Source organism: Panthera pardus, unplaced genomic scaffold, assembly GCF_024362965.1.
Source record: "Panthera pardus isolate Hobbes unplaced genomic scaffold, ASM2436296v1 HiC_scaffold_12, whole genome shotgun sequence".
Classification (NCBI taxonomy): domain Eukaryota; kingdom Metazoa; phylum Chordata; class Mammalia; order Carnivora; family Felidae; genus Panthera; species Panthera pardus.
In genome coordinates, this window is record NW_026526677.1 from 93359131 (window position 1) to 93385915 (window position 26785).

General features: G+C 39.4%; 2 protein-coding genes across 2 annotated transcripts in view; one reads left to right on the top strand and one right to left on the bottom strand.

The window, feature by feature from the left end:
* The window catches only part of MSANTD2 (Myb/SANT DNA binding domain containing 2), a 31928-nt gene that overhangs the window by 2697 nt on the left and 2446 nt on the right, over positions 1-26785 (top strand). Inside the window, 2 exon segments of the mRNA XM_019433450.2 lie at positions 21027-21126; positions 22745-22805. Coding sequence (XP_019288995.1) covers positions 21027-21126; positions 22745-22805 — 161 coding nt within the window.
* LOC128776203 (endothelial cell-selective adhesion molecule-like) lies at positions 6052-6744 on the bottom strand. Its single transcript, XM_053900328.1, has 2 exons — positions 6462-6744; positions 6052-6261 (listed from the first exon to the last, which is right to left on the bottom strand). Exons 1-2 carry the CDS (start codon positions 6601-6603, stop codon positions 6080-6082), a joined length of 324 nt encoding a protein of 107 aa, XP_053756303.1. The 5' UTR covers positions 6604-6744; the 3' UTR covers positions 6052-6079.

Consider the following 26785-nt stretch of genomic DNA (forward strand, 5'->3'; position numbering starts at 1 on the left):
GAGCGAGCATGAGCAGGGGAGGAGCAGAGAGAGAATCCCAAGCAGGCTCCATGCTGTCACGCAGAGTTGGAAGCGGGGCTCAAACTCACAAACCATGATATCATGACCTGAGCCGAAATCAAGAGTCAGATGCTTAACCGACTGAGCCACCCAGCTGCCCCCCTGAAGAATTTTTAAAAGAGGATCTGTTCACCTGATGTCAAACAGATAAGACCAAATTGACCTCAAGCTCTTAGAATATTTTGAGAACATGTTGACAGTGAATCCACTGTCCACTCTGATCAACAGTTGTAGGTGACAGGAGGGCAGATAACTGTATGTATTTTTTTTTCTCTACTTGTTAAGTGATTTCAACCAAGGAACCAGATTTCTTCATTAACAATGTTGGTCTTTCCTGCCAGAATATAAGCTCTGTAAGGACAAGTTCTGGTTTCTCTTATTCACTGCCATATTTCCGTGCCTAGCACATAGTAGACACTGGACACATATTTATTAAATTTATCAAATACAGTCTAGAAGGAGAACTTTGGAAAGTATAGAGATCTAGATCAGTGTTACTCAGACTTTAATTCAAAGACATAGACTGAAACCCAGTTTGAAAAATTTTTCATTGAATACTAAGCTCTGTCCCTCTAGAAGACTTAGTATAAATGTAATCTTAAGCAAAGAAGCAAATGTCGTCACTGACACCGTAGCCTTACACAGTTATGAGGTGGATGTCTCCAAGTAATCCAGACAGAGTATGTTTATGAAAATAAAAACACAACTTTAAAAAATTCTCAGAGAGTCTCAGATACCTGAAAGCAAATCTTTAGATCCCAGTTTCAGAAATGCTTATTCAGAATGAGTAATTCGGAAATCTCTTCTTCTTGTTTTTTAAGTTTATTTATTTATTTTTGAGAGAAAAAGGGGGAGAGAAAGAATCCCAAGCAGGCTCCATGCTGTCAGCCCGGAGCCCGACTCAGTGCTCCATATCACGAACTCTGAGATCATGACCTGAGCCAAGATCAAGAGTCGGACGTTTCACCGACTGAGCCACCCAGGCGCAACCGGAAAGCTCTTCTTTTACTTTATTGTCTTGATGAGAACTGCAAAAAGAAATTCAACAATCTTTGTGCTTTGAATTTCACACAATAGAAAAAGTACAGTAAAATATGGACCATGAGGAACTTTTTGTACGGACTAATGTGCTCACTTAAATGTGAATTCATGTCAGAGGGTCACAGGGAAGGAATATCCTGTGTGTCCATTAAATTTCTGGCTCAATGCATTTGAAATATGCATTAAAATGCAATTATGAAAACTCAGTAAACAATTTCTTCCAAGTTTGAAAGGAGGGAAGAGGTATATAGGAACTTCGGTTTTTCCAGGAAACTTTCCTTTAATCATAGTTTCAGTACGTTGAGGTAGCAGCCTTCATCTCATCACAAGAAGGCATCAGAAAGCTGAGTCCCATCCCAGCCTCTTCCCTGGCTACCTTCCTGAATAACCTGAAAAACATATCACTTCCCTTTTTTGGACTGTTTTAGACTTCTTATCTATTGAAATTGTAAATTTTGAAATTAATAGTTCTTGGATTTTGCTACCAAAGTACTATTTTTGCATGCTATCTAAGTGAATGTGTATATTTCTAAGTGCACAGGGTTTTAGCTTAAAGTCAGATATAAACATTTGTTTATTGCTGCAAAGAGTTTCATTTTGAAGTCCGACATGTCCATTTATTGGTATTCGTTCAGTCATTTGGAAATGGATGTGTTTGATACTGCCTTACTGCACAGATTACTGTTTGGTTCTGAAGTTTTGTTGCTTTTTTTGTTCGTTTGCCAGAAGAAAATCCGTCCACTAACAATTCCAGCCTAATTTTGGAGCCAGATAAACAAATGGGTGGTTTTCTATCTGGTGATTGCATGATTTTCCTCTTATTCTATAGGCCTTTTCATCATGTCTCCATTCACCATATAACTTGAGTGCTTACTATGTGCAGGGCTGTATGCTAGATGTTAGGATAAATAAAGAGCTTACAGTGCAGTTGAAGTATGTATAGACACATCAAAGAGTTAAAAGCTGGACAACACAAGGGATGGTATGTGATGGCAGTATTTGATTAAGTGTCATATGACTAAAGCAGACAATAAGTGTGATGACTTCAAAGGAGGGAGAGATCTCATCACAGTCCATACTGTAGTAGTTGAAAGATCTATCTAGACTTGGCATTCATGAAAGCATTCACTTCTGAGCCAGATGCTGTATTCACACTTCAGTCAGTTAATCTGATGCACTGCAAAACTCATTCTCAAGTCCCATATTTTTGGGTGTTCTCCAAAAATTTGCCTCTTGAGAGTTGGCTTTATGTCTTTGAAACAGATGTGTACTTCTAGCTCTGCCTCGAGATGAAATGCAAGGTGATTGTATGACCTAAAAAGCTTGTGTTTGCTGGATCAGTACTGGTTGCTCATCAGACAAATTTCAAAGTGGTAGGGAGTCTTCTGCCTAGCAACCAAAATGATCAGTGTTTTAGGGGTATTGCTTAGATTTATTCATTAGTAATTGTTATAATCTTTAGAACAAAATTCATGCTTTAGCAGACAAATTACATATTGACCTTTCGTTTTAGCCCTCAAGCCTTGTCATTTGTTTGTGAGAACCAGTGAGGTAAAGATGGCTTGAAGCCAGCAGATAACCTGTGTCCCTGTGTAGCATTTTACTAGACTCCACCCACCTCTGAGGATTTCTCTCTGGTGTTTGCAGACAAGACGTTCCCTCTGTATGGTCATTGAAAGATTTCCGAGAAATATGGTATACCACTCAAATCGTTTGCAAGAAAGATTGGGTCAGATTTGTTTGCTTCCATTTTTTACATATTCTGTTTCTGTTGTTCCCATGCCACTGTCATCCAGAGGCTTGTGTGTTCCAGAACGCTTGCCTGCTTGTGAGTCTGATAGAGGCTTGATGTGTATCTTAAAGGAATAGACCATCTTGGACTACCGACCATACACTTACAGTCTTTCAGTTTAGGAGGTGAGGGTCTAACAAGCACATGTTAAAACTTTGGATGAATAGTCTTCTGAGTTTATTTCTTGGCATTTGGGGAAATCTAGTGAAGAGTGGAATGAAGTTATTATGGATCCTTCAATAAGATGATACGTAAAAAGAAAAAAGAATTTAGAAAGCACATAGTACAAACAGTGCTGTGTAATAAAACTTTCTGTGACGATGGACATGTTCTATATCTAACACAGTTCATTGTGATAGCTACCAGTCACTTGTGGCTGTTGAGACCTTGGAATGTGGCTAGTGTGCCCGAGGAACTGAATTTTAAATTGTGTTTCATTTTAATTAATTTAATTTTAAATTATAAATGCCACATGTGGCTAGTGGCTACCATATTGAACAGTGCAGGTAAAAAGTTGTTATTTGGAGTATTAAAGAAGTCTATTTTACGAAACAGTTTTCTTAGCTACATACTCAAACCTTTAGGGGAAGCTCAAGGTTCCTTTTTTTTTGCCCTCCCTGTGTCTTTACCCCAGAGTAGGAGGAACCTTGATACAAGTAAAGAAAAATGGTCCACCCTACTAGGGAGGAAGAGCTTTTAGTGCACAGAATAAAGTCTTATAATCTCAGTTAGCTAGGGCAAACAGTGTCATATTCTTGATTTTCTAGGACAATGCTGTCTGATAGAACTTTATGTGATATATGTGTCCTGTTGTCTGCACTGTCCATCAGCCACTGAGCAATAGCCACTAGCCACAGGTGGTTATTGAACACTTGAACTGTGGCTAGTGTGACGGTGTGAAACTGAATTTTTAATTTTCTTTAAGTTTAATTTAAATGGTCATATATATGTAGCCAGTGGCTACTGTATTGGCCAGAACAGCTTTGGAATAATGATATTCAAACTTTGTTTTTGTGCTCCCAAAAGACTTTTTGTACTCTCTTGAACATTTTAAAATGGACATTAAAGTTTTTTTGTTATAGGTGAAAGTTTACAGGATGTTAATAGGATATAGGAAATATTAAATCTAGTATGAGATGAATAAAATGAGCATTGACTGTAAAATGTACTCAGTAATGTACTATGAATCTGAAAAATCCACGCAACATTCGTATCTGTAGATTTTATCAAATGTATCTTGAGAATGTTGATGATCAGACAATATTCCACTTAACATTTAAAGAAAACCAATATCCCTAACCTATATTGCTTTGGTTATTTTAAATTCAGGGGCCAAGCTTTACATGTAAGAAATACATGCCAGCTGGAAATGCCAGGAATCCCTAAGGTTTTATGATGCCTTGATTAATCATGAAAGAGTAGGAATACCCCAGTGGGAGGCCACTGCTTTAGAACTCTGAGCATCTTTCTGATATCTTTCTTGGCAGCCGTAGCGGGACTGGACCCTTGAATTCCACTGTCCTTAGGAAGCAGGAGAAAGATGTGGAGCTTAACTCTTGGCTAAAGTGCAAGAATCTGTGGGAGGATTTGGAGATCTTACCCATTCCCTTTCATCAGACCCAGCTGACAGATTTCATCACAGGGTTTCTCCAAATACTAAAGTCTGAAATAGGGACTTACTTTTTTATTATTATTATTATTCACCACAAATATTTGAGTGCCTTGTGCAGTAGGTCCTAGAGATGCTGCAGTGTACCATTTACCGTCAGAGTGTCCACCTTCCAGTGAAAGATTCGGACTACAAAAGCGCCAGTTACAGGGTTGTGAGCAAGGTCTGTGTGACACGTTGACATTAAGCTCATGGTGCTTCAGGCATACACAGGAAAGGCACGTCATCATAGGCTTTCAGGAGGTGGATCCTGAAGGTAGAGTGCACTGAACTGAGTAGAAGAGGTTAGTTAGAGATGAGCACTTGGGGTAAAAGACCAGAGGCAGCATAACCGAGAACAGTGTAAACTGCCAGTATAGTAAAATATATTTTGTTCAAGAATCTTAAACTGGAAACATCCAAATACCGCATTTGTTCCAGAAAATTTATAAGTGACTATTTTTTCCCCCTTCCCTTCCCCCATGGTCTTCTAAGTTTCTCAAGATCCACATATGAGTGAAAACATATGATATCTGTCTTCCTCTGACTGACTTATTTCACTCAAAGAAGATTTATAAGTGGTAAGCTGTTTAAAAAGTCATCCCTTCTGGGGCACCTGGGTGGCTCAGTTGGTTAAGCGTCCCACTCTTGACCTCAGCTCAGGTCTTGATCTCAGCGTCTTGAGTTCAAGCCTCGTGTTGGGCTCCATACTGGTCATGAAGCCTACTTAAAAAAAAAAATAAATTAATTAAATTAATTAAATAAAAAAGTCATGCCTTTCAACTGAATAACAGTTTGCTATAGTGCATGGCATTTGGTGAAGGTATGACTTAGAATCTACAAATGACTCGTTAGTGGTGTCTTAAAGAACCAAGAAAGGGTGGAGCAGATAGTTTTGGAATAACAGTATGGTGGGCATACCAATTCTAGACAATTTATATGTTTTGATAGATGACCTTTTTATAGTGTTAGATTGTAGTTGTGCAGGTATCTATTACATATCTCATTCTTATATACTGGAATAAAAAACCAAAGCAATGCATCTTTTGAACATATAGTAAGAAGAAATATATTTTACCCTGTGGCCTAATAGTCACGTAATATATATGTTTAACTGAAACATTTCCACAAAATAATAATGATTGTAGCCAACACTTCTGTAACATTTGCTATGTGCCATGCACTGTTCTAGGTGCTTTGCAAATATTCACTTATTTAATCCACAAAATGACGTGCTACTTAACTATGTGCAGTGCCCTCTGGTATGTTCTATTATATTCGAGCACAGCTAATCTGGCTCTAGAACCACCAGGTCATATGTCCTCTCGAGTATCATAAGTATACAGCACACGAACACACCCAACACATTGCCTGTACCTGGTAGGCTCTTTCTCTAGTCTCCTCCCTACAGGTACGTAGTCCTCCTCCACCACCACCACCACCACACCTCCTCTACCCCAGTACTTGGCAGCATTGCCTCCCCTTTTCACCACCCCCCCTCCTGGTACCTCTCATCCTTCCCTGCCCCAGCCACACACTCATTTGTCTCCAGAAGTTCCCTCACCTAAAACTGGTGCAAAGAAAACCTGGGCGGATGGGGGTGCCCGCTCCCACTGGTATTGGGCAGCTGGCTTACTCCTGGGGGACTGGCAGCTCAGGGTCACGTTGGTCCCCACACGGGCCACACCCAGGAGACGGCAGGACGGAGGAGCTGGAGGAACTAAAGCAGGGAGACAGGTTAAAAATTCAATCCCCAGGAACCAACAGACCCCCACCTCCACCACCTCCTACACTCCCCGCCTCCCTCTTCTGTCACTCCATCTGCCCTCCTCCAACCTTTACAGGCAGCCTTTTGGGAGAGACCTGCCTGACCTCCCTGGGGGCTGGGGCGGTATTGCAAAGTGTGTGCTTCACACTTACCCAGCACACTGAGTTCTAAAGTTTTGCTGCTGTGGCTCCTATTTATGCCTCGATGGTCTTGCACATTCACAGAGCAGCGGGAGGACCCAGAGTCTTTCTCCTGGAGGCCCTGCAGCCGCAGCGACACATTGTGGGAGGGCATGGAGTAGACCAGGGATACCTCAGGTTTGCTTGTCGTGGTCCTGCTGATGTACGCCAACACCTGGTGTGGGGCACGACGCCTCCCGGTTATCACATGTATGCACTGTGCCCGCGGGCTCAGCCAATCCCCTCCCCCACACTGGCAGTCTTCAAGTGCTCCTCCCCTGCACCCATCCCCTCCAACCTGTACCAGCTCCCCATTCACCCTGTTCTCCCTAGCCACCCTCACTGGCCCTGGGTCCTCTTTACCATGACGCTTCTTGATCCCCTGTGCCTTGTCTCTTTATCTCCCACTTGGGGTGTTTAGAAAGGTGGTCACAACCTACTAAAATTGATTTCCCAACTCATCCCACTTGTGGGCTATAACCTGCAGTTAGATAAAAGAAAATTAGAAGATACTGAGGTGACATTGGCTTTTTTTTTTTTTTCCAATCATTGTGCTCTTTTAGATTTAAGGCATCAAAACTTCAGAAGCATTAATTTGGAACAGGTCATGTCCCCAATAGTCTGGTGAAATGTTTTATGTGATGTAGTTCTAGCTAGCTGGAGCCTGAGGTTAGAGGGAAGAGGGTGAAAGGAGGTGGGAAGTGATCAGAAATGAGACTGGAGACATACATAAGAGGTGAGATGAGGTACTAGGGGGTTTAGACTTGACCCTAGACTTAGTCATCAAAGAGCTGTAAGCTGGGAAGTGGACATAGTCTTAGGTCCTAGGACTGGCTGTAATGTGGAAAATGAATTGGCAAGGGTAAGATGGGAAGGACAAAGATCACTCAGAGGCTTCTTGCAGTAAGCTAGACAAGAGGTACAATAAAACAGTGGCCATGAAAACAGAAGACAATAGATTTCAGATATACTAAAATCAGCAGGGCTGTTTAGGAATCTGAAAATTTTATGGGGTTTGTTAAATCTTCTACCAGCTTACACAGGATTCTTTGTTGTAGTCCTCAAAGATCATCACAGTGCTTCATTGCCTGAATTTTTAGAGTTGGTTCTAGAACCTAGTGAAATCCAACTAAAATACCATTTTGGCACAGCTCTGTTACCTCTAAGATGTACTCTAGACTCTTGGATTCTAATCTCCCTAAACTTCAGAAGTGATGATCCTGCCTTCTTTTTTCCCCTCTTTTTTTCTAACATTACCAGAGGGCAAGAACTAAAATTCACATCTCCAGTTTCAGATATTGATTGTCATACAGGCACTCGGAAGTTGCTCATACTGCTAGGCTGAGGTAGAAGAGCAGTTTTCCCCCCTCTTGGAAGGTTGTATCTATGTAATGTTTAAAAAAGGCTTAAAAATGGCAGAAAGAATGTCTTGAGTTTCAAAAACAGACCAGGACCACAAAGAGCTTTAACTTTTAAACAGTTGATTGTTGGGACTGCTTTGATTATTGGGTACTCTTTAATCCTGGTTTGGGGCTGGGGAGCGGTTCATGCAGTGTGTTCTTCTCTGCCTGCTGTTGACCATTGCAGAAACAGCATTCAGTATTCAGGATGAATGCTTAACAAATCTGGGCCTAGTATGCATATGTTGCAAATATCTGGAGTTTGTAAACTATGCGGAGTCTTCCCCCTACTGTTCCAAATCATTGGAAAATGTCTGCGAATGGAAAAAGGCATGTATTTAAATCTGTTTTAATTCTTACCTGTTGTAGTTGAGAGAGTCCTTGAGAGCCAATGGAAATGCTTACTTTTTTTTTCTTGGCACTAATCAAGTGAGTGTTCTCTTGTCACTTAGTGGGAAGTGTTGTTATTCCTTAGTATAAAATACAAACCTGTGTTTATTCTCAGACATTTTAGGAATAACAGCCATCAGTTTATTTTTATATATGTGCTCTTGGCTGTATTCATAAATTACATATTTTGAGCTACCAAATAATATTTCAGTCAATATAAATTGATACAATAGAATGGAAGTTATTTACTTAGATACGTCTTCTAGTTGCCTTTTCTCAGCCTATGTAAGACTATTTTGTTGTAATAGCCTGAATTTTTGAAACTCACAGTATTATTGTCGCTCTACTATCTACCTTCAGATTTCATTTATTCAAATAAGTCAATTATGTTTGTAATTGGTATTAATAAAACCAGAATAAAGTTCGTATCTATCAAAAACTGCTTTTATTATTATTATTATTTTAAATTTGCAGATACTTTCTCTAAATGGGAAGAGCTGGTTTATGATTTAGAAAGAAGAGTGTGATAGGTCAAAAAGTACCTCAACCTTACGTTTAATCTCTCAACTGCCATATAAAATCTTAAGGAATTTTCTTTCATTCATTCATTCATTCATTCGTTTAGCAAAAACCCACTGAGCTGCTTCTGCATGCTGGCCATTGATGTAGGTACTGGAAATACATCAGTGAACAAAATTGAAATAAACTCCTGCCTTCAAAGAGCTTACATTCTGGTAGAAACCAATATGATATTTAAAATATGCAATTCAAAACAATTAGCACAATAGAAAGAAATTGCCTCAAATACGATATTACTAGATATCAGCCTTGTTGACCTTAGAACATTAGAGCTCTTATTCATTATATGTTACTTTTGCCTTTACCAAATGTTACCATTTGCCTTTACTTTCTTAAGAATGATTTACATGACTTTATATCTTTTTATTGTGGTATGTCCAGTTGTCACTGGGGTTTGCCCCATCAAGCAGCAAAGTGCAACATTGTTAATAGTCATTCAGTCATTAGATTATGAGCACCCCTATTCAGTCTTCTGTATAACCAGGTAATGTCCCTTCTCTTTTGCAAATTAGAAGACATGGTTAATAGTTGGATTTTGAGGGATCAGATTGTACCTGTTTTAGAACAGTATAAAATATTTTTTCCTTTATATAAGTAATGTAAACCACATTATAAAATTAAGAGGAAAAATCAAGGGAGAAATTTTAACTTTATAGCAGAACTAACATATCTATGAAACCCTAATTTTCAAGAAGTGGTGGTCAATCCGATTTTACTTCCAGTAAATTTCCATGCACCAAAAAAGGAATGAGAGGTCTACATGTTTTTTGTTCCATTGAACTCCAGGAAAATATATGAGCCATTCATACTTCACTGTTTGTCTACCTACAGCTTCTTGTAAGCAGGCTGCCCAGTGAGTGAGGCATGTTCCTATGGTTAGTTAAGATTCCTTGTTTCCCCTTTGGTTTATATGTCAGTGTTAGTCACCATATTCTTGCCAGGACTACAAACCTTTGAAAATGGTTAGATAATTAGCTTTTATAAAGAAAGAGGAAATAAGAGCAAATGGTTGAAGAAGTTATGCTAGTATAGCCAGGTGTTTCTGAAACTTGAATAATCTAAAGCATGTTTATACAACAATGTTACTTGATGTGTAACAAACCTAAATCTAGGTGTAAACTTGTTATTTGTAGATCTCGTGTGTTATCAAACAAAAATAACTGTAAAATACTTTTATGTACTAATAAAACTAAAATTCAGAAAATCAAGCTAGCATTCCTTTAACACTAGATGATGTGGTGTAACTGAAACTTGTTTTCCAAACGAGATTCTGATACTGACTGCTACAGTTTGTTATTCCTACCATGTGCTTTGTGATAAAACTTTGGGGTTACCTTTCCCTACTTGAACTAACCTTTATTTATAAGTGGTCTCCATGTGGTGTGACTATTATTTTTGTAACAATCAAAATGACTAACATTTATTGAGTATAAGCTCTTAGGCACTGTTTTAAGTGCTCTGTTTGTATTTTTTCATTGAACACTCACAGCAAATCTGTGATGGAGGTACTGTTATTAACCCCACCTAACAGATGGAGAAATTGAGGCACAATGAGATTAATTTGTATAATGTCACAAAGCCAGCAGGTGGTATATTGCCCCTTTATGAACCGTCAACCCACCTTTGAAAAATGTTGACAATTGAAGTAAGATTTTGGCAACAGTGTGATTATAAACGGTCCAATGCAATAGCCAAAACAGAGCAGTACAGATGGATGTTATGCTCATACATGTTACTTCTCACAGTAGGAAAACACAGGTTTTAAAAATTCTTGCAGATAATTCATGGTGTCCTAAGGTTATAAACACGTGAAAAACGTTTGATTTGGAACTCCCAAGGAAGAGTTGACAACAGGCATCAAAACATTTAGAATAGGCTTTTATTGTCAAAGACTCAGTTCACTCAAATCTTTATATAAATGATGGCATTTATTGAACTACCGACTCCTCTTGAAGTAAGTTTGAATTACAGAAGGAATTTGCAAAGTAGAAGTACTTTTTTCTGCAGTAAAAGGTTAAGGATGTGGCTTACCAAAAGGAGGCCATAGAGCGTCCATTACCTATGCCTAAGTGTTCTTAGAGATGACAAAGAGGAGATGGGTTGTTTAGAATATATAATGTAAACGTACGAAAAAAGCATATGCATATGAAGAAAGCTAAAAATAGAAAATGAGAGATCAGAGGGTGCAGTGAGTAACCCAGGTAAATATAGTTACATCCGCTAAATATTAAAATGAGCTGTGAACTTCCTGGCAACTATGGCAAAAAGGTAAACAAAGTGACTTTCTAGACTTTTCAATGTCTACTGAAGAGAGGAACACCAGGTCCTAGTTTTGAAACCTAAATTTACATTAAAGAAGTTCTGTTAGTGACTTTGGATAATAAGCTCTTACCTTTCCCTTAGCTCTCTCTTCAGTTAAATAGAAATGCATCACATATCTTCCACGTACATGTGATATAGTCCCCAGACCCCTCCTCCAGGAATGAGACACCCAGCCCCTTCCCCAGCTGCCTGGAGCAACGATTGGTGACAGCTTCCAGTTGAATTCCTTCGCCCAAGGGAGCTGTCTCCCCCAAGGTAAGGCTCCCTCTCCAGGGAAGCCTGAATCCAGTGACTGGTCCGTGCTGAAATCCAAAGGAACAGTTTCCTTGCCCCAGTTCAGGACAAATCTGAAGGTTCATCCAGTTTCCACACCTCACTTTGGGTTAGCTGAGGCCTTTGCTGCAACTGTGTCTTCAACCAACGTCTTCGTCCGCCCAACCCTGTTCCGGTCAGTTTCACAGGTATTCGTTCCCAAGAGCCCTCCCCAGTAAGCCTGCTGCACAGACTCCTCAGTCTGTTTCCTGGGACTCTCTCTTTTAGCATTAAAGTAAAAATTAGGAATAATAAATATAAACTGCTTAAGTCTCAACACACAGTAAGTAGGCACTGAGAAAATGGTAGTTATGGTTTTTGCCTTCATTGCACAGGACATTGAGCCACATATGGAAAATGTTTCATTTTTGTAGACAGTACATTTTTCATATGGCTATTGCTTTTAGCAGTCCTCATAAAGGTAAGAGTAAAATATAAAAATGTTACCAAATGAGCTGTAAAAAGTATTATGATTGCCTGAATTTCTAACAACTTTCTAAATATGTTCAGGTTGCCTACAGACAGATGTATACACTTAAAACATGCTTATTTTCAGGTTTTTCATAGAGTATTTGTCAGCATATGAATATTTGTTCTTTTCATGCATTTATGATCTGTAGTTTACAGCATGTAAAATGCAAAAACAAAAAAACAAAAAAAAACCCCAAAACAAAACCACTTTTTGAAGTAGAGTTGACCCTGAACAACATAGGTGTTAGGGACACTGATGCCCTGTTCAGTCAAAAATCTGGATATAACTTCTGACTCCCCAGAAACTTAACTACTAATAGCCTGCTGTTGATTAGAAGACTTACTGATAACATGAGCAGTGGATTAACGTATTTTGTATGTTACATCTATTCTATACTGTATTCTTACAACAGAATACTCCAGAGGAAAGAAATTGTTATTAAGATGATCATAAGGAGGAGAAAATACATTTGCAGTAATATATTTATTGAAAAAAAAACCTTGTAGTTCAAATCCATGCTGTTCAAGGGTCAACTTTAAGTCAACATTTACCTTTTTAAAAAACACCTGACTGAGTCTTGACCCAGATTCAGGCGAGACTAATATTTGTACCCAGATACCTTGATGGAGGATTTCTAATAACCTTACTTTTTAGATGATTTTATCTAGATGTCACAGCCAAATACGTAAAAATTACTAATGGAAGGAATTTGTATTATAGATTATTTTTTCATTATAGATGGTAGTTTTTAGTAAAAAAAAAAAAAAAAAGACTACAAAACTTTCATGAAAGGAATAAAGTGACCTGTTTTGGAGGGGGTGGGGTAACTGCTCTGCACCATTTCCCTTTTAAACACAGGTCTTACCACCAGTAGAAAGTACCTTTGTGTTTGGGAAGCAATGTGATGTAATGGTAAAGCTGTGTGAGATGTTATTGTAATGTGTATGCATGCATGTGTAGTTCTTAAATTTTAGACATAGTTGATTATGGACCAGTTAGTGTGCAATTCAGGGTGTTTGTGTGGGAGGCCTTTAAAGGTGAATGATTCTCCCCTGCTGTCCTAGAAATACTGTAGATAATACTCAAATATGGTTTTTTTCCCTCACATATTAGTAAAAGTTAACATTTTAAATAAATATCATCTGAATACCACTTTGAGATGGTGCCCGGGGTGTGAAGTAAACAAAATCTAACAGAAACGCTAATATAGCAACTTCAGAGGTGATGTAGGAGGTCAGATGAAAACAACCTATCTAATCCAGGATAATTCTTTACCAGACAACTGGTTCCCACCCAACCCCTGCCCCACTAGATGGGAAGGAGGTTGTAGGCAAATAGAGGTATCTGACTGTCTTTGATGACTGTAATGTATCTGTTGCTGCTTATGTCTGAAATAGTTAAGTAGTTCACTAAAGCCCTAATGTTTTTACCCGTCTTCATGCCTGGAAGGATTCTTGTATCCCAAAGAAGTCCTTAAACAGGACTATGCTTACTAGGTATGGCTTTTATGATATTACTGCCAATAGGAGATATGATTTACCTACAGCATAGGGTTAAAAACTTTATGATCATATGAATATAGTTCCTTGAGCAATGGAAGGTGTTTGTTTTTGACAATTAGTATTGTCCTCCTGGAGGGTTTTTTTTTCTGTTCATAATCTGAATGGACAAGACCCTCACCAGCTAGCATGGAGGAACCTAGAAAACTTGGAGGAGTCGATCCTCACTGAGAATCAAAATTTCCTGAATTATTTGTTCCACACAAGAATCTCTCCCCGATGAAGACAGTACTGACCAGTTGTAGACAAAAAAGTGAGTCGTACATAGCCAGATTCGGAATGCAGTGCAAGTCGATAGCATTCAATCCTGGACAGTTCCCCACAGAGACTGGGGCTCCAGAGAGGTAAGATCTTTTGGTTTCTGGTGGTCGTTCTGTTTGACCCTCTCAGAATCTAGGAAACAATTGAGTCTTTTTCCTTTTCTATCTTTGACAGAACTCTGTATCCTTGAATATATTACTTATTCAATGTGTAAGGCATAAGAAATCATAAAATTTGGACAGAGCAACAGAGGTCTGTGTGGCAGGAGACCCCTCTCCCACCACCGAGAAAAATTTTAAAAACAAGAATGGTAGATCTTTTTACAATAACCTGGCCCTCTGCAGTTATTCCCTTTGTTACAAAGGGAATTTGCTTTGCTAATTTGAGCTGTATCTATGCTTCATACCATTTTCTGCTCCTGTTTTTTTCAAGTAGGAGCCTTACGTACCTTAGATTTATCGATTCTATAAATATAATCTACCATGTGGTTAAACAGTTTCTTGATTTTCTTTGGTAAGAAAAAAAATTTATCTTCTTGCTAATGATTTGCAATATTAAAATTACCTTAATTCATTTACTTAATAAATGTATATTGAACCTTTACATGATAGGCACTCTTCTGGGCTCAGAGAAACCGAGAACTAGGCAGACGTACCTAGTTCCTACCTCATAGAGTTGATGATCTAGTAGAATAGTTCTCTTAGGAAGCATTCACATTATATGAGTGGCATTTGGTAATTTTTGTTTGTTTGTTTGTTTTCCAAATCCCCTTTGAAGAAATACTTGTCTTGGGGCCTTGGCTCCTCATTTGTTAAGTGAGAACTCTGTGATCTCTGAGGCTCTTTTCCATTCAAAACATCCATAATATTTTGGAAGTTTGGAACTTGGTTTGCTATTAGAGCCTTGGGCAGCTCCACCCACCCCCTGTCAATCAGTAGATTATATAAAAGAGATATTTGGCAAGGATAGTGTCATAGACAGATAGGCATTATATCAGGTGTTGCAGGAAAGTCAAATGAGTTAAGGACAAAGTTTGAGGGTCATTCTTCTCAGTAATTAAGAAATCGCTGACCATGATATGAATGGTTTCGGCAGAATAATAGATCAGACTGAGTCCCATTGGGTTAAGGATTGAATTAGTGTAGACATTGCCTATTCCTTTCAGACCCTTTGGTCTTTAGGCAGTATTAAAATGGGAAGATGCAAAAGCTTAGCCATCGTGACTACTAAGGAAAGTAGTCAAGGCTTCCTTTCCTATGCTTGTTCCAAGATACGTGAATTTCCTTTAGGTAATTTATGTAGCATCTGTATTGATAAGTGTATCAGATAATGAATGGTCAAGTATTATGTGATTCAATTGGGACAGATAATCAGCATAATTTATGAATCATTTAATATTGCTTAGTTTCCACTTCAGAAAAAGATTTCTTCCCTAGCAGGTGGGAAAAAAAAAAAACAAAAAACTCCTATATTTTTGTGAAGAGTAAATTGATATCCCTGTGTGTTCTTACTGCTAGGAATTGTTTCTTTCAAAAAGCATGGGAATTTGACTAATTGGCCTCTTAAAGAAGATATTAATGCTGCTTTATCTAAATGAGCAGAATATGGAGCAAACTGGATAAATTTTACTTAAACTGGTTGTCCCAATCTTTATAATCTCTTGTCAAACCTAATGCACAAATTAAGTCTACCTTATTTTAGGGCTTCTGACTAATACCTGTTATATTCTTTTATGGAAGAAACAACCACATGGTATAGAGCAGTTTTTAACCCGAAGTTCTGGTATGGGCTCTTCAGAGTCCGTGTTCTTGAAATTGTATGGAACAGTTTTGTATGTGTGTTTTTTTCTGGGGATGGATCCATGACCCAAAAAAGAAAAGAACTTCTATTCTGGAGAGGAAAAGGAAAAGGAATATTTAAGAATAAAAAGCTTTCTCACTTGCCAAACCTCCCCTGTAGCGCTAAGAACTGGGGGAGTGTGATGCAAGGGCTATATTTTTGGTTTGAGTTTTGTTTTGTTAGGGTTTAGGGTTGGCTGGTTTTAAAGGATTAAGTGATTGGCAAATCAGTTTGCCAGATTTTGATGTATAGAAAACAGGTAGTAAATAGGTAGTAAAACTTCTGCTGGCCCCAGATAGATTTTGCCTTACGTGACTTCCTAATCATTAGTTCTAGCTCGGTGTAATATACATCTCTATGTAGGAATTTATGCTGTATTCATAATACCCCTCTTACTGTGTGCAGAAATGTGTTTATTTATTCTCCTACTTGGAGTTTTATTTTATTTTATTTTCTACCTTTTGTGCTCACAGTAAGAAACTAAAACTAATTAAAGACATATTGAGTCTCCAAAAGATATTGAAATAAATTCAATGGGTTTTTTGTTGTTGTTGTTGTTGCCTCATTAAGAGCAACTAGTTGTAACAGTTACAATAAAGCGGTAACTTTAAAGGAAGAAGATTAATGTATTTCACAAAGACTTTTGCTTTAAAAATCCACATCTGCTAAGGCTGAGGTATTGTTTTTAATTCTTTTATAAACAGCTAGTCATTGGAGATTTGCCCCCAGTGTAATTTCCTCTATCTCTTGTGAAATATGATATGTGATTCTTAAGACTCTGACTGCAAATAAGTATATTCTTTATGGAATCATTTGGGTTAAAAAAAAAAAAAGCTAAAATTTATCATATTTAGTTTGCAGAGGGTTAAGATCATCTATGTAATCCATTTCTAGTGTGGCCAGTTTGACAACTACATTTGAAAATCTGTTTCACTGCTTGTTTTTTCTTATAACATTGTTTCCTGCTGTTATAACTAAGCTATCCTGCCCTGCGGTTTGACTTTTTCATCTGACATCTTAGGCTGATCATGCCAGTGTTTTCTGGACAACACATTTATGTAGCTATTATGCTACACATTTCCATTCCTCCTTATTATAGACCCTGTTCCACCTGTAGTCAGTTCTGTTAGAACAGTGGTTTTGTCACGGTGATTATGTTTCAATTGGATGAAATGGGGCAAATTTTGAGAAAACAAGCCAGTAGCAGAATTGGTTGGCATATGCCCATATGATTTATTTAGTTGGCTTCCTGCTTTGCCATACCAGGGAAAAATTCAATTCCTCCCACTTCCTGAAAGTCAAAGGAGGGATTGAAGGACACTGAAGCGAAAGAAACCTTATTTTTACCCCCAAAGTAGCTTATATAATGTCAGGAAGGGCTTTGACGAAACCACTGGCCCTACTTATAGATCTTATTTTCCAAGCCTTTCATTATTTTATTTGCCCTTTTCTGAACTCTACAATTTCCCTCTCTTGTAGCTGGTTCGATGCCCAGAACTGAATGCTGTGCTCCAGCTGTGGCCTCACCGGTGCTGAATAGAGAGGAAGAGCCACCTTCATAGCTTACATGTGATTCCTCTGCTTATACAACCCAATACTGGATTTACTTACTTTGGCAAGATAGCTGCATTGTGCACTGTATTTAATGTTACATGTACTGTAACCCTGGGTCTTTCTCTGCATTGCTGCCGTTAAACCCCCAATCCTGCCAATCTAAAACTCCTACCTTTGTTTACCTGCCCCCTCCCCCGCAGACCTCCCCCCCACATTCATCCGCAATGAATGTCATCTTTATTCTCTCATTTCCTTTCCCTCCAATCTTAAACTTTGGCAGAACTTTCCCTCCGTCTATAAATTATCAGTTGTCAGCCATCTTGTTTTCCTCCCTGCTTTGGTAATGGGACATCTTTTAAGCCTTGTCTCTGGTTCTTTTCCTGTTGTGGTGATTAAACACTTGGCATTTCTTCCAAATCAAAGACCTACGAACTCTTCTGATTTGACCACCTGATCAAGTTGTTACCTACCCTTTAGTTCTTTCTAGATTCTCTTGACTCCTCCTGACCTCTATCCCTCTGACTTCCTTCAAGAATACAGTATTACCTCACTGCTCTTCCCCAGGGAGGAGACTGTAATATTGATTTACCATGGAAACTTCTAGCAATAAGGAAAGTGTTATTCTTCCTAATTGTGAATAGGCTGGTCTTTTAATAATTTTGAGCAAATTCTTCCCCCCCCCAACTTCCCCCAAAATCTTAACTTTTAAAAGAAAATGCTAGAGGTTAAATTACCATACATTTCTAAGATGAGTGAGGTAAAGAAAGAAGGAAGGGGAGTAAGGTATTTGTGTTGGGTAGGAAACGGCCCTCCAAGAAAGCTAAACTTGAGGTTCTTGTTGGGTTTGGTGTGGCTGTCTGAAGTGGGAGGTGAGGCTTTGCTTTTCCTAGAGTTTGGAGCATTATCGTAACCTCAGATTTAGAGTAGATTTTTAAGTTGGCTTATTTAGGACTGTTGACACAGACACGCAGTCTTTTAATTGCGTGATTTGGTTCATCGTTCGGGGTGTAGGAAGTGTGACCTTTCTTGATTGGAAGGCCTCCATAGGTTCCTTTTATCTGTTTCTAAAGTCCCTGCAGCTTCACTGAGTTCAGTGTCTCCCACAGCGGTGGTCTTGCTCAGGTTTGAGTTCTCCCTTTCGTTTTCTATCTTAGTTGATGTGTCCTATTCAAACAGCCTCTCCTTGGATCCATGGATCCTTTGCTGAACCCAGAAGGTACCTATTATGTGTATTTTATGTCTTGAGAGTGTTAAAATCAATTTGGAAGTCTTTTTAACATTATTCCAATATATCAAATTCCTATCGTATGGATTTAGGAATTACCAAGCATTTTTGCTCCAGACCCCTAAAAGATATTTTTCATATCAACACATGACACTATTAAAGTGTATCACAAAAGTACACTACAAGGAAAGAGGTGGCAAGATCTCATAGCCTTTTTCGATGAAATATAAAATACATCATCTGACTGTTCTTCTGTATCTAAAACCATTAGATATTGCTATTCACAATTACATAAGCCAAGTGAAATTTTAAGCTCAATTTGGTGGTTTCAAAGAAACCTGTCGTTTCCCACCATGTACATTGTCAAAAGATTGGTGGCTTTGCTTAAGATGCCCGTGTCACGACATTCCTTCAAAGGAACGTGAGTTTATTCCTTGACTTCTGAAATGACCCCCAGTGACAGAGGCGACTGGACTCTTGTGTGCTGCGTGCACTTCTCGAGGCAGCCAGAAAGTAGTGAGCAGTGACATCTCCATTTATGGCCTTGGCAGGGTGAAAGGGACACGGCCGGGACTCTCCATGTACGGTCCTTGGAGGAGTCGAAAAGAGCAGTTGGGGTGTTCTTGGAGGCAGAAACTAGACATTGTAAGATAAAAATAAGTTGGCAGGAGATGTTTGCAATTCAAATTCCAATCCCTGCAAGGAGGGCAGAGGGCACTGGGAAAGGGGAGTATATAGAAAATTAAATGAGATCTGCTGCTGGCATTTGTCTCCTTCCATTGGAAAAGTTACCCTGTGACGCATTCCCCAAGTTCATTTCTGACTTTTTTCTAGAAAGTTTTGTGTTATGTAGTTGTGACAATCTTTTACAAAGAGAAAGAGGGAACACTTTTAATCAGAAACCTTGGCTCTTTAAGGCATCATTTGAGGCACCAGAGATCTCAAGAAAGGGAGAAAGGCAGATGCTTATGCAGGGGGTAGACTGGCCGGTTTTGGGACAGGGTGACTAATCACCACTCTGTGTATGTCTGAGGAAGATCATCCTATGTGCCATGCTTTTATTACTGCTTTTGCCCATCTGGATTCCTGGCCTCAAGGGACAGATCTGCAAAGTATTTGACAGAGTGTCTTGTCATTTGTCACCTGTGATTTAAAGATACTGAACTTTCGTGGAGGCTCTGTAAAGATTATGAAGAGTTGTTTTAGTTTGGTGGGAATATGTGATATATTGGTATGGAAAGTAATCTCACATTTAGGAGAAACGTACAGTCTGACTAATGCATATAAATTAAGTCTGAAGTGAACCGGTTTTGCACAGTTGAGTCAGAAGGTATATGAGAGCCACCAGGGAAAAGGGGTCTTGTCTTTCAAGAAAATTCTGAGAGAAATTCAGTAAAGTAGAAGGGAGATTAGAAGGAGCAGAAAGAGCAGAGATGGGATAGAGACTGGATGTCAGTAAACTAAATTTGGATGCTGGGACTAAGTCCTTGGTTTATCTTTTGAAATACCATGTAAGACAGAGTAAAAGATGCCAATAATTAAGGAAACTGGGCCAATGATCAGAAACAAGTATGCGTTGGAAGACCATGAAGAAAATGGTTTGTGCAAGACATTAAAATGATCCAGGTTTTCCCTGTGGACTTGCATAGTGATTTTTATTTGCTGCGTAGCATAAGGCAGAAAAAGGAGTGCAATGGTATCCCTCCACCTCACTTTCCCCCCCAGGAAAGGAGATTATTGGTTTGTTTCCTGGCAGTCTGAGTTGGTAGAATAGATTAGAACTGGCTAATCTTTCGATGTAGGAATTAGCACATTGTTTCTTGATAGTTGATGTTTGAGACTGGGGCTCTGTAGCATAATTATTTGACCTCTTTTAAATTTAGCAATTTCCCTAAAGACCGAGTAATTTAGTAAGGACTGTGGACTTTGAGGGTAGTATGTTTTACTAGCTGATTCACTTAGGCGATTGTTTTTACCCTGATTTCCTTCTGAAGAGTAGGGAAGGTTATATTCTTCGCTTGGGAAATTCTTCTTTCTGTCCCCCCTTCCCTCACTTTTTCCAAATTCTGGGCACAATAGCAGCTCTTTCTCTTCTGTGGCAGGTGTGCATCCTATTGGCTGGCTGGTATTTCTTGTTTTCTTTTTTTTTTTTTTTTCCTACTTCTTCTTTTTAAATGGGGGTGGGGGTATAAAAATATGTGTTATGGGGTACATGAAATAATGTTGTAATGTTTCTTGTTGTTTAATGGATGATTAATTGCAAAATAATTGTTTGAATTATAACATGTTTGAGTAAATGCTAAATTAGTTTTTTTTCTAATATAATAATGAATTTGAAATCTAGCATTCCTGTAACAATGTGTCTGTGTTTGTCTGTCTGTGTCTGTCTAATAGTAATTAATATCTGTGGTCCGTACCTGGAAGAGGAAGTACAGCTTTAAAGGAATAACAAAAGACTTTGTGTCTTAGACCCTTCGCAGGTGTTACAGTCGGGTGAAAGAACATGGTGTTGGGAAAAGAAAGAGCAGTTACACATTTGAACAGTTGGAACAGGTGTTTGGTCAGGGAGGATGGGATGCTCAGCCCTGCCAGCCTGTACTTATTAACAGTAGTGGCTTGTACCAGGAGCTGGAGTCAGATGGCAGCACTATGGAGGAGTATTCACAGGAGGACTGGGGAAACCACAGTCAGGATCTCCATGGCTATCCAACAGATCAGGAATTGGGTAAGAAAGCCAATATATATGATACTTAACGTGTGTGTGTGTGTATGTGTGTGTGTGTGCACGCACGCCCCTTTATATGTGTATTTGTACTTAGTAGTTCAGTTCCTGCTGTCAGCACAAGGCACACAGCCAGCCCATTTGGGGCAATCTGGACATTGTTGGTTTTGCCCTCAATTGCCAGCTAGTGCCTGGTGTTAGTCATTTGGATTTGCGGACCAGCAAAAGTCCTAAAGACCCACAATTCCTAATCAGTGACAGGTAGAAGAATCCTATATGCCGTTTCAAATATCCTACACCTCCTTGTTCTAAGATAGCTGCCAAGAAGGTTAACTCTTGGCTCAAAACTGCTGTAGACGTGACTTTCTTTTCATTGCTTTATTCCAAATACTTTTTATTTTCTGTTTGTGATTTGGAAAAGGTCCCCACCCACACTTTAGTCTGAACAAAAAAAAAAAAAAAAACAAGAAGAAGAAGAAGAAGAGAAGCCTCTGTTTATGTTGAAAAGAGATGATATTTGAATTTTATCAGTGATCATACTCCTTCAGAATTCATTAAGGATCCCATCTGAGCAGTGGCTGGAATGATTCAGACTTAGAACTAACAATGGAAAATAAAACTCCTGGCCATCAAATCTAAACGCGGGTGGCCTAATTAAGAGGGGATACGTAGTTAGTTTTTGTTTCTTTTTGCAACAGACTCTCCAGTTTGGATTTTTATAATTTGGAAGTGCTAATCGGTTTCTGCTGCAGTCACTGGGCTTCAGTAGCAAGTTGTGTGATGCGTGTTCCCTTACAAGTAAATGTTTTCTCCCCAGTGAGCTACTCGGGCAAGCTCCAAAGAAGTATAAGCAGGATTGGCACTATGAACGTGCTTCCCTGGCTTAAGATAAAAGTCCACAGGCATTGTTTTACAGAATTCCTGATGATAGAGAAATGCTAATGCAAAAGAAAAAGGATTAAATGCTAATATTTCTTTCAAATGCGATTTCTTTTTAAATCTCTCAAATATTGGAAGACAGGGAGAGAAGAAACTCTTAAACTGTAAAACTAATGCCATGTAAAAGAGAGACTTAAGGACTGGAAGAGTAAAAAGGGCAGATACCAAGTGATCACTACCTTTTAATTTCCAAACAGTAGTAAGGTCTAAATTACTTTGGCATCCTGTAACTCTGGTTTTGCCATGGAGAATTAAGTCACCCAAACCTTTGGGAAAAAATAAAATAAAATAACATGCAGAGTATATTGATTCTGATATTGGGAGAATAGTTGCTGTGTAAAACCTACATAGAAAACCTAAATAGAAGAGAATTATTTTTCATTCTTGTTCCTTCAAAAATCATGTTTGCAGTGAAATTAAGCTTTAAGCTCCTAGCTAGAAATCCCACTGGTGACCTTGAAGAATTTTATACTTGTAGAGCTGGTTTCTGATCTTGCATATAAATGTATGCATCTCATTATATAAGAGTTATATTTATAAATCTGGCATTGGACAGTGTTTGACACTAGAATTACGGTCTTGCGTTGGAAAGTATGGAACAGACAGTAAACACAATGACTTATGTACATAAATGTCTGCTACTTAGAAAAATATAATCTCTTTCAAAAACCTTGCTTTTCAGATGAAATACCTGTCACAAAGAGAACATTAAAAATAAAACAAGAGTCTTCTGAAGAAGCACAGTAAGTAGATGCTTCTTTCTATAAAGTGTATTTACCTAAATGTAATGACCATTGGGAAGATGCAGAAAGTCATGGCTGTCGTTAGACTTGTGGTGGAAATTGTAGGCATGCCACTGAGGAAGCACGTGTGGTCATTGTTTCACATCTTCTTAGCTTAAGTTTGCCAGTGGTTAACCAAAAACATCGAGAATTTTGTGCACGACACAAAGAAATAAATGTATTACACAAAAATAAGTGTGTTTGTGGTGTTTGCCTGTACGTGAATGTGGATGTATGGATGTCCAGTTGTGGTACCGAGATGATCCATGGGGCCCTGAGTTTATCTGGGCTTAGGTGAGAGGACAGGAGGGCCAGAGGGACACTTACATTCTTCATGATATCACACTGTAAGAATCAAAAAGCAAGCTCTTAGACAGCCTTTTTATACATCTGGAAAAGAAAGCAGTTGCTGGAGGAAAGATTAACCTGGGCCAGGGCCCTTCACCTGGTCTCCACCCTAAGTTCAGCACTATCTCTTCTGTAAGGATATCACAGCTCTCTGAATTTCAGTGATACTATATTTGTGGTTCTTTTTTTTTTTTTTTTTTAATTTTTTTTTTTAACGTTTTATTTATTTTTGAGACAGAGAGAGACAGAGCATGAACAGGGGAGGGGCAGAGAGAGAGGGAGACACAGAATCGGAAGCAGGCTCCAGGCTCTGAGCCATCAGCCCAGAGCCCGACGCGGGGCTCGAACTCACGGACCGCGAGATCGTGACCTGAGCCGAAGTCGGCTGCTTAACCGACTGAGCCACCCAGGCGCCCCTGTGGTTCTTTTATTTGTTTGTTTGTTTGTTTGTTTTTAAGAGAGAGACTGTGAGTGGGGTAGGGACAGAGAGAAGAGTGGGGGACAGAGGATCCAAAGCAGGCTCTGTACTGACAACAGCGAGCCCAACGTGGGGTTTGAACTCATGAACCAGGAGATCATGATGCTTAACCACCTGAGCCACCCAGGCGCCCCTGTTTGTGGTTATTTTGAATAGCTTTAAGTAAATCCCTGATTATATCTATGAAATATATTAAAAGATAAATTTAGTGGAAAAGTGGAGGGACACCATTTTTTTTTTAAGCCTGGTCATCACCCATTTTTTCTTCTGTACTTCATTCCATACATTCGATCTTGATGTTTGAGGGATGGTGGAGAAAGGGGGAACAGGCAAGACAGAAAGAGGTGTGATAGGCAACAAGCAATACAAAAAGGAAACTGATGTTTTCATTTACCAAACCACCACCACCACCACCCTTTGCAAACGCTCCTGCCTTTTTCAGAGCATCTGTGGGACCAAAGAATTCCCAATATCAGCTGCTTCCATGACTGGGGAGATGGTGAAAGTTTAGGGATCAAGAATTGTTCCTTAAAATTGTAACCACTCCCCACTCCTTAAAAAAGAAGTTTATGGCTCAAGTCAGTAAGTTTGAAGCCGTCTCTCGTTGGGAAGTAGGTCTGTTTTCAAATTGTGACATCGGAATGTCCCAAAGAAAGGTTAACTTTGATGAGTATTTTTAAAAATGCATTATTACAAGTCCATATCTTCAGACCCCTATTCTCCAAAAAGGCCATTCTCTCTCCTTCTTTAAAATGTCCCATCTCTCCCTTTCACCCAGGGGAGACCCAGTTGATGTAACTGGAGATGAAGTGAAACTTTACAGAATTGGTGTCACTATGTTCAGACCATCTGCACTTTTCTTGTGGTTGGAACTTCAGAAATCAGGAAGTATAATAGACAGTTCTCTGGAACCACTTAAGTACCTGGGTCTCGTTTTCACTGTGCTCTGTAGTTTTGCAAATGTGATGAGTCTTAAGCCCAGGGACCTTCAGGCTGAGGCAAGAAACTAAGCAGGGCAAGAAACTGACAGGCTATGTAGAAATAGACAGTTTTGCTGCCTCTTTTCGAGGTTTTGGCTCACAGGGGAAAAAATATTAGATTGATTCCTAGTAGGCCATTTATTTTCCAGTACAAGTTTCCCCAGAACTGTTTCTTATTGATGATTTAGGGCAATGACAGTGCTGAATAAAATAACTTCATTTGGGCTTTGGATTATGTTTTTCCTCTAAGTATAGGTGGGATTAGCCTGAGCCTGCTGACATAGCCTATAGTTAAAATATTCCATGCTTCATCCATAAAGAAGAGTCACCTGGGGCGCCTGGGTGGCGTAGTCGGTTAAGCGTCCGACTTCAGCCAGGTCACGATCTCGCGGTCCGTGGGTTCGAGCCCCGCGTCAGGCTCTGGGCTGATGGCTCGGAGCCTGGAGCCTGTTTTCGATTCTGTGTCTCCCTCTCTCTCTGCCCCTCCCCCGTTCAAGCTCTGTCTCTCTCTGTCCCAAAAATAAATTAAAAACGTTGAAAAAAAAAAAAAATTTAAAAAAAAAAAAAAAAAAAGAAGAGTCACCTAATCTGCTCATTCAGTCCACATTTATTTGTCAAGTGCCTCCTTTATGTCAGGCATTGGGACACGTCAGTGAGCAGAATAGATGAAAATCTCTGCCCTCCCTCCCAACTCCTTAGCCTGTCCTTGAAGTCAGTGTCACATTTCAAAAGAGGACAAGGAAGGATGTGGCTGTGAAAGATAACTTTTTTTGAAAGCGTTGACCCATGCAGAAACATGGTTCTATATCTTCACCTCACAAGCACCAAGCTAAATGTGAGAGAAGTGATCACTGAGTGCCTTTGTGTTCTCTGAGAAGAACAGTCCCCACTAATGCAGTGGTTTTGTCAAGGTGGCCACGCTGATACTTGGAACTTCCATGACAAACTCAAGAGCGGCCGATAAGTCCAGGGCAGTCTTTGGCTCCAAGAAGCAGCTGATAACCAAATATTGGCATTTTGTCATCTTGCAAAGAAAGCCAAAGAGAGTACGAGCACAGACTGAGAATGGCTGTGTGGAAGATTCCCCATTTTGTTCCAAAAGCTCTTCCCCTCAAAGATACAAGAATTGAATAGGAAGCTTTCAAGTATCTGTCTCCTTACGAGAAGCCATTAGCAACCGATGTACATCCTCTTCTCTTGCCTGTTGGATTGTACATAAGGATGGTAGTTGAGTATTTTCGTAGTTTAAACCTATAACCGGTGTAGACTGTGATAGTTGGTTGCGAAGTTAATACAGAACAGACTTCAATCTTCCAATATCCGAGTTTTGCCATACCTGAGAAACAAACTTGTAATTACGTATCCTCATTATAGTACATGAATTATTGAAGCAGCAGTTACAATTATAGGAGTTAAGCAGCATGTGAAACAAGAACGTCCCAGCATTTTCTGCCTTACTCCTTAACTATCCAAATCAAAATTGAAATTGTCTCTATGCTTTTGTTCCCTGTTAGAAAGTATTTTGTTAAAAAAAAATTTTTTAACATTTTTATTTACTTTTGAGAGACAGACACAGAGCATGTGAGTGGGGGAGGGGCAGAGAGAGAGAGGGAGACACAGAATTGGAAGCAGGCTCCAGGGTCTGAGCTGTCCGCACAGAGCCCAACGCGGGGCTCCAACCCATGAACCACAAGATCATAACCTGAGCCCAAGTCAGGACACTTAACTGACTGAGCACCCAGGTGCCCCGAAAATATTTTCTAGAATAGGCTTGATTCATTCATTTTCCCCTCTTAAAACCTGAGCTTGATGTAGACCTTTTCCATCTGAATTCTCAGGTCTTAATTTTGTGCTTAACTGACAGTTCTTCTAAATTTGGGAGTAGTAATGAATTTTATTTTATTTTATTTTATTTTTTAATGTTTATTTATTTTTGAGACAGAGAGAGACAGAGCATGAACAGGGGAGGGTCAGAGAGAGAGGGAGACACAGAATCTGAAGCAGGCTCCAGGCTCTGAGCTGTCAGCACAGACAGCCCGATGCGGGGCTCGAACTCACGGACCGTGAGATCATGACCTGAGCCGAAGTCGGACGCTTAACCGACTGAGCCACCCAGGCACCCCAGTAGTAATGAA